At 42.4% G+C, this 8,949-nt stretch overlaps 1 protein-coding gene across 1 annotated transcript in view; it reads left to right on the plus strand.

Moving 5' to 3' along the window:
- Nucleotides 1-8,564, plus strand: part of fignl2 (fidgetin like 2) — a 28,397-nt gene extending 19,833 nt beyond the window's left edge. The window contains 3 exon segments of the mRNA XM_061805814.1: nt 4,030-5,133; nt 5,136-5,328; nt 5,330-8,564. Coding sequence (XP_061661798.1) covers nt 4,030-5,133; nt 5,136-5,328; nt 5,330-6,059 — 2,027 coding nt within the window. The 3' untranslated portion in view covers nt 6,060-8,564.
- Nucleotides 8,565-8,949: the final 385 nt, after the last annotated feature.

Consider the following 8,949-nt stretch of genomic DNA (forward strand, 5'->3'; position numbering starts at 1 on the left):
GGGAATGGCGCTGAATTAGCCAGTGATTATGCACATGAGCCAGAAAGTGTGCAAGTACTTGAGTCAGAGGATGTGAGCAACAATGAAGGAGACACAGATGCTGATCTACCAGAGGATAAACACCCTGTCCTTAGATCAGTGGACGAGAGTGAAGTGGAATGTGAAGAGGATCCTGAAGTTTTTGATGAGGTAGAAGAATCTGGTTCTGAAGGCTGGGAAGACAGTATGAACACCCGCGCTGAGCTTAGACTGAAACGAGCCATTAAGCCAATCATTAAACTCTCATATGACAAGCTTAGTAGGTCCAGTGACAGGCCTTAACTATAGTGCATAGGGGTATCGCCATCGAAATTAGAAAACATCAAAACACAACTTGTGCCTTACAACCCTCATGTTAGCGTCTGGTGAGGACACAGTTTAAAAGAGGGGAGGGTGTAACCAAGTTAAAAAATTGCTATAGTTAAAAGTTAAAATAAATAGAGTAGCAATTAGGTTAAAGGTTTTCTTTAAAAAGTGAAGAAAATAAGTATTTGAAGACCCTGCTATATTGCAAGTTCTCCAACTAAGAAATCATGGAGGGGTCTGAAATTTTCATCATAGGTGCATGTCCACTGTGAGAGAGATAATCTAAAAAGAAAAATTCAGAAATCATAATGTATGATTTTTAAATGTTTTTTTGGGTTGTGATACAGCTGCAAATAATTATTTGAACACCAGTCTATCAGCTAGAATTCTGACCCTCAACGACCTGTTAGTCTGCCTTTAAAAGTCCACCTCCACTCCATGTATTATCCTGAATCAGATACACCTGTGTGAGGTCGTGAGCTGCATAAAGACACCTGTCCGTGATTTTTGGATGTTTCTTTTTAGAATATGTCTCTCACAGTGCACATGCACCCACGACGAAAATTTCATACCCCTCGATGATTTCTAAGTGGGAGAACTTGAAATATAGCAGCGTGTTCAAATACGTATTTTCTTTACTGCACAAGGTGGGGGAATATTTGTTAAATTATGTGCTGGATTTCTTTTCTTTTGGAGGGATTTATAATTAAATGTGTTTTGTTAATTTGTGAAGAGAAATACATTTGTTTGTCATTTTATTGTTGTAACCAGTGTTTAAAAAGGACAGGAAGTGATGTGCTGAGGAGGAGTTGAGGAGAGAGGGAGATGGCGTGAAAGAGAGATGAGGAGAGAGAAAAAAGAGAAGAAGCGGGATGAAGTGCAAAGGACGAGTGGCTGGTTTGAAGAAAAGAAAAGTTAAAGGCGGACATTTATCAACGTTGAGCAACATGTTCGACAAGGACGGTTGATAGTTCAATTGTGGTAGTATGTCGTTTGAGTAGACTACTGAAATCACGTTGTAACGTGGTAGAGTTAGCCAATAATACAGAGGCTAAGTAGGACGCTAGTGACAAAGTAATGCAAGCTCGCAAGGCCTGTGTTGGACCACAAGGAAGAAGACAACAACAAGGACGAAAGCGTTGCAACGGATCGCTAGGACTTGGATGAGGCTGGACAAGTGGACACAACCTTCGACTTTCTTCACTCCTGCCACTTTAAATGCTGCAGGGACATTGGGGCTTGAATTTCTTTTGTTTTGCCGGCCATGTGCATATTTGTTTGGGCCCTTAAGCTATCTTAAATTAGCTTACATTATTTTATGTGTGCATTGTGTACCTGTCATGTTGACTTTGTTTATTTGAATGAGTGTTTGCTTTGTATACATATTTGATTTCCATCCGTTTTTTTGTTATTATATGTTCACATTTTTTGTTACATAACCAGGTCTATTATTTCACTATCTGCAAGACAGTTAAAAAAGGTGGGGAGTTTATATGGTTGCTTGGTTGTTTAAATTAGGATAACCTTCATTCTTAAGGGAAAATATTATTTCAGAGACATTTTGAGAGGGAATAAGTGCAAACGTACAGCGTAAAGATGTCATAGATATTTAGAGTAATTACCATTAAATTAATCAATTAGCTCCTAACTTTGATTATGGAAAGAACTCTGGTTTGCCACCTCTTCTTAATGTATTATACACGAGAGAGGTGCAATACAACGTTTATCCTCATTGGACTAATGAGCATGCTGAAGCTCGTCCAAGCAGTCTACGCCCTGAACTGGTCACTCGCTAATTCCAGGGCACATAGAAACTAGAAAGAAAGAAACTAGCAAGAAACTAGAAACAACCGTTCGCACACATTCACACCTACGGACAATTTAGAGTGTTCAATCAACTTACCATGCATGTTTTGGGGATGTGGGAGGAAATCGTGAATATTCATAGAAACCCCACGCAGGCACAGAGTCATATCCATATCCATTTTTAACACTGCTTATCCTGGTTAAGGTCCTGGGACGTTGGAGTCTTTCCCAGTTAATTTGGGGCGAAAAGCGGATTACTGTACACTGTGAACTGGTTGCCAGTCAGTCACAGGCCACATACAGTATAGAAACAAACAACCATTTATACTCACATTTACACTGTTACTGAGTGGAAACTGGATCCATGCTGCCCACACCAAAGTCAGGTGAATGTACCACACCATCAATGACTCTAGACTTGATATATACACTGTATATATATTACCTCAGCGAACAGGAAGGGGCTCAGTGCTGATCCCTAATGCAATCTCACCTTCATCTTAAATTCCATTCAGAAGAACAGTGTACTTTGATTAAAAGTTTGAATGAGTAGGGGAACCTTACAAAGTCGTCTTGAAAATATGGGTGCTTCAGCTAAAATTATCTCTAATGCCTTAAAATGGAGAGCAAAACCAGAGACCTGTGGGAGAATACAGAAGATGACCATCAAAATGGATTGCAGAATAACCACACTGACAAAGGCTCAGTCAATGACCAGATCCAAGATGATCAAAGACAGTCTTGAATTACCTGTAAGTACTGCGACAGTGAGAATACGTCTGTGTGAAACTAATCTATTTCCAAGAATTGCCCGCAAAGTCCCTCTGTTAAAAAAAAAAGGTATGTGCAGAAGAGGCTACAATTTGCCAAAGAACACATCGACTGACTTTAAGAGAAATGGAAGAACACTTTGTGGACTGATGAGAGTAAAATTGTTCTTTTTGGGTCCAGAGGCCACAGGCTGTTTGTAAGACAACCTCCAAACTCTGAATTCAAGCCACAGAATACAGTGAAGACAGTGAAGCATGGTAGTGCAAGCATCATGATATGGGCATGATTCTACTACTATGGTGTTGGGCCCATTTTTCACATACCAGGGATCATGAGTCAGTTTGCATGTCAAAATACTTGAAGAGGTCATGTTGTGTTACGCTCAAGTGGACATGCCCAAAAAATGGGTTTTTCAGCACGACAATTACCCCAAAACACTAGTAAACATGTAAAGTCTCAGTTCCAAACCAAGAAATCAATCCAGAATTTGTGGCGTAACATCAAAAATGCTGTTTCTGAAGCAAAACCAAGAAATGTAAATGAATTGTGGAATTTCGTTCAGGAATAAAAGGTGAATGAAAGGTACCACAAGTTAGTTGACTACATGCCATACAGACGTGAAACAGTTATAAAAAGCTGTGGTAATACAAGAAATATTAGTTTATCGATTCAAAGGAATGGTAAATCCTAAAAACAAAAAGGTTTGTACAAAATAGTTTTGAGTTTGTAAAGTCAACAGCAGCCTGCTATTTTTTTTTAAACACACCCCTATCAACAAATTTCCCAATTGCACAGCCTTAAGAGTATGTATCTCATGAATGCTGGGTCTTGATGGTTTTCCGAGAATATACTGCACCTCCTGATAACTTGTTTTATATTTATCAGTTGAATATTACACTGAAAACATGGGTTAATCTGGTTAGTCACATTGGACTACTATTATTTTGAACACTACTGTACCAAATGACAATTAAATATTTCTTTTATTTCATCTGTGCCTCTTGTCATAAGGTAATAGTTTAGTGGGAATTTTTCCGAGCAAAGACTTTAATAGAAAAGCAAACATTTTTGAACAAAATTATGATGACTAAATTTCTTTTTCACTAGGTTTATTAAAGATGCACTGGAATCCAGAGCATGCCCATCCCCTCAGCCAGTGGCCGGAACAATATCTAGACGTGTCCTCCACCACCTCCTCTGCAGCAAGTGAGTTGGACTCCTACTCCAGTTGCGGCCGCAGATCCTACAACTACTCTTGGGCCAATGATGACATCTCTGCCCTAACCGCTTCCAATCTGTTGAAGCACTATGCCGAGAAGTACTCAGGTGGACTGGACTCAGCACACGAGCGGGCACCTGCTGGTGCCACCTACCAAGATCCAGGTGTCTTTGGAGGCCTCAATGGCCAGAAGACTGTACTGGAGCCCTGGCCACTGACACACAGTACTGATGCCTCCGATTCTCTCATGCCCCCTGGAGGGCACGAAACCCTCTCCATTTCAAAGGCTGTGGCCACGAGCTCTGGTTCTACTGGGATTAGCAGTCTGTCTTTGGTGAACAGCAACCTATCAGACTCCAGGTACAGCTGCGGCAGCTCTTGCAGTGACTCCAATGACTACCCCTCTGCCTATAACAGCATTTATCTCTCATCTGGATACTCTCGGCAACCCAGTGAAGCCCTTCCTCCAACTTCCCTTCATACAATAACCACTCCCACTCTGGTACCCTGCTATATTACAACCAGACCTGTCTACAGCTACCCATCCACCACATACCCTACACAGAACAGCCTTGTCCCCAGCTGTAGCTACCCCTCTACAAAATTCTTGGCCTCAGGTCTGCCAAAGCCCACTCCTGTTTCCCCCAGGCCCTCACTGGTAGGAGGCAGCTACAGTTCCCAGAGCACCAACATTGGCAGATTGGTGTCTGGTATGGAGTTGAAAAGAAAAGTATTTGAGATGGCTGTAGAAGAGAATGAAGTTGGGGACAAAACTTGTTGCAAGAAATACAGTTATTATCCATTCAAGTTAGGAAGAAACTCACCATACAGCATGGGTGACAAAGCAGAGTGTTGCAGAAACAGCTTCAGCAGTTTGGTAGGCAGTACAGATCCACAAAATGTTAAACACAGCAAGCCCTCCTAACAGCCACTGGTATCTCCTCAGTATGGGCAAGCCCGGGAGTACACTCCTCCTGCTGCCAAGACAGGAGATAGCAGGCCTTCACCCGGCAGCAGACTCACAAGCAACACGAGTGCGCTCAGGCCCTGAAACACTTTTCACTGTGTGATCCCACTGTTGACACTCTGGAGAGTCTGGATCCCTATGTGTTGAACCTCATTAACAAAGAAATTTTAGACTGCAGCCCAGCCCGAACATGGGGGGAGTTGGCTGGCCTCACCCATATAGGCTGCCTTGGAGGAGGACCTACTGTGGCCTCTTTTGAGGCTCAATCAAGTTATGCAGCCCCCAAGAAGTATCCTGCTGTTTGGTCCCCGTGGAGGGGGCAAAACCACCTTGATACATTCTCTGGCTTCGCAAATCGGAGCTTCCCTGTCCCAGTTGAGTGGCACCTTGTTGACCTTGAAAGGGAAGTCTAGGGCAGAACAACTTCTGGGGTCTGTGTTGCAAGTGACTGGAGCACAGCAGCCATCAATGGTTCTCCTCAGCCAAGTGGAAACCATGGAAGAGGAAGGGCTGAGAGAGACACTCCACAACTTCTTGGAGAAGGCTCAGCTGAGCATAGGTTTGGTCATTGTTGTGTGTGCCACCAGGAGGCCGGATCTGCTACAAGATGCACTGCATCGTAGTTTCCCCAAGCGTTACTACGTCAGCCTGCCAGATACGTGTATGCGCAGGCAAGTGCTGCTGCAAGCACTTTCGTGTCATGGCTATAGTCTGAGTGAGCAGGAGCTGAGCGCAGTGCTGCAGCGCACTGAAGGCTACTCTGTTTGGGAACTGCTCCAGCTTGTCCAGCACACTCTTTCCTCTATATTATCCCCTGTTGGAGCCATCCATGGCAAAGCCCCCGCCATCACAGACTTTGAAAATGCCTTCTGTAAGATGTGCCCAAACAGCAGGACAAAAGAATCGGACACTAAGATACTGATAGAGTGGGGCAAGATGTATAACCCTTGAGGAGTTAACAAGTCACTATTCTCTGACCCAATCCTTGAATGAGAGGTTATTGTTATTTTTAAAATAAATATTGTGCAGCCAAACTACGACAAAGGGTCACAAGATCAAAAAACAAATGGAGGAACAGAAACATTACCAACACAAAGACAAATACCCATAAACATAACAATGGTGAATGCCAGTACAGAGATGAATACTAAGGAGACATAACGGTGAATGCCAATACAGAGGTCAATACTGAAGAGACATTTATAACAATGGTGTTGAGGAATATCTGCTCAGCAAGTGGGTGCATAACTTAGGGTGTCGCTGGGTTATACTTTGGGTCAGACAGCTGCCAGGAAGGAGAATGATTCGGGCAAGGATGATATAAACAAATGCATGATAAAATAATAAATCTATCACTTTCAGAAAAGCCCAAAGCAATAGTGTTTTTCGAATGTATCGTTCTTTAAAGTGAATCCAACATAAATAAAGAATTACATTTCATTGCAGTTATTTTTACTCTCAAAGGGGACAAATATCCATCAATGAATCAATTTTTTAATCGCCCATGTCCTCTTTAAATTTGCGGGGAAACTGGAGTCTACACGACATGACTTTGCAGGTTGCAGATAACCCAGAGTGGTTGCCAGCCAATTGCAGTGCAGATCAAGACAAACAGGCATTAACAATAACATTCGCATCCAGGGAAAATTCTGCCTTATATTAACCTAAACTGATTATGTGCAAGAGAGGTGGGGTACTCCCTAAACTGTTTGCCAGTTGTAAAGCACATATAAACAAACAGCCACTCAGATTCACACCTATGGACAATTTAGATGTCCAGCTATCCGTTTTTGTACAAATTATCCTCTCTAGGGTAAGCGTGGTGTAGTGTATCCCGGCTATCTTCGGGTGAGAGGCGGGTAAAAGCCTGAGCTGATCGCCACCTAATGACAAGGGACATATAAACAAACAACCATTTTCACTCACATTCACACCTGCGGGCAATTGAAAGTCTTCAATAAACCTGCTACTCATGTTTTTGGGATGTGGTACAAAATTTGAGGACCTGGAGAAAATCCACACAGGCACATGAGAGAACATGTAAAGTCAACACAAGGAGAGACTGGATTTTAACCCACGTACTCAGAACATGCAAACGCAACACAAGGTGAGGCCACATTTTAACCCATTTACTCAGAACTGTGAGGGAGATGTGCTAATGCAAGGGTCACCAATGTAGTGCCCACAGGCATATTGTTGCCTGTGAGGACCACTAAAGGCGCCCACGAGGCATGTTCTAAAAACAGCACAGGTCACAAATTATTATCGATCAATTTTCTTAGCCGCTTATCCTCACAAGGGTCGCGGGAGTGCAGAAAACTCACAAAGACACGGGGATAACATGCAAAGTCCACACAGGTGGGCCCGGGATGGAACCCTGGACCTCAGAACTGTGATGCGAATGCTTTACAGCTGCGTTGTATAATATAAAAAAAAAAAAAACGTTTTTTTTCTAATGTATATTGAAATCTGACTCTGCAGTTTGCCGCAAACAGGTCATGAAGCCCTTCATATGGTGCCCTCGAAGAAGCCCTCGGCCTCAAAAAAGTTGGTGACCCCTGTGCTAATCAATCGGCCACCATGCCGCTCAATTTGGAGCTCTTCAATAAAATTAAATTAAAGTTGAGAAGGAGAACACCCTGGACTATTTCACACAATGAATGGACAAAATTTTTGGGACACCTCACCAAATCAATTATTATTATCACTCTTAACAGCCAATCACAAACTGGGTAATAGACACCTCCCTCCACTCCCCTCAATAAAACAATTGTCCACCTACAACTACAATGTTGAGGGAAGAGCTTTATTTATTTATAAGGCATGTTTGGATGAGTTTGGTGTGCAGAAACCCAATAGCCATGACCTCCCTCTTTGGGATGAGCTAAAATCACCGTTTCCTCCATTTTCATTGTCAGGTGTCCCAATACATTTGTCCATATCCTGTCTCTCACAATGAGAATTATTTTCTTCTGTCCTACCCTTTCATTTTTTTTTCTGTCAATGTACTCTCATTAGCCACAATGCACAGTGGCCATACAGTGGCTTATCTTCTCCCCCGGCACCATAGAAACCTTTGCCTTCGTTGAAAGTGCTATTCGTTTCAGTCCACCACCCCAGTTCAAGCACACTGACGACCCTGCATACTGCAGAGAGAACTCAAAGTCAAAATTGTGATGATACACAAATATTCAGCAAGACTCTTAAGAAGAGTAGTTTGTCAGTTTTTATTTTTTAGACTTTGTTTGGACATGTAATGTTGTTCTTCTATAATTTCTGTAAGAAATTCTACCTCATTTTGTGCGGCATATTGTACATGAATGTATTTATTCAATGTTTTTATCAGCTCCATGTGCGTACAGCTGGACATAGATAATTGTCTTGTTTTGTCTTTCTCTCTCTCACTTTAATATAACAAAAAGACTTTTAGTCTCATCTTTAGTAAGGGGTGACAACTCGCAAGACGTGTACCTTTTCCTCTCTTTGCAAAGACTTTTCTGTGTTTTTGTAATAAAAATCCACAAAGACAAGATTGTCTCCTTGCCAATGGTGTCAGAAAAATATTTGGTCAAAATAGTTGGTGTCAGAAGTGGGATTTCAGGATTGACCACCGATCCAGAGGCTCTCTGGACCAGTGCCTGATCGTCCAGGATGAGCGCACTAGTCCTGTGCTTACCCAAGTATTAGGACGGCGGACTGCCCAGCTGCCTTCCTGGATCGGCCATCACCTTGGGATTCCAAACAAGCCACAACAAAGGACCAGGGTAAAGAATTTTATCTTTTATTTCTTGATTTTTGGTGGGAACAATCGTGTCTTTGTATTCAGGGGTACTGTACTGGG

The sequence above is a fragment of the Syngnathoides biaculeatus genome, chromosome 2 (genome assembly GCF_019802595.1).
Source record: "Syngnathoides biaculeatus isolate LvHL_M chromosome 2, ASM1980259v1, whole genome shotgun sequence".
Classification (NCBI taxonomy): Eukaryota; Metazoa; Chordata; class Actinopteri; order Syngnathiformes; family Syngnathidae; genus Syngnathoides; species Syngnathoides biaculeatus.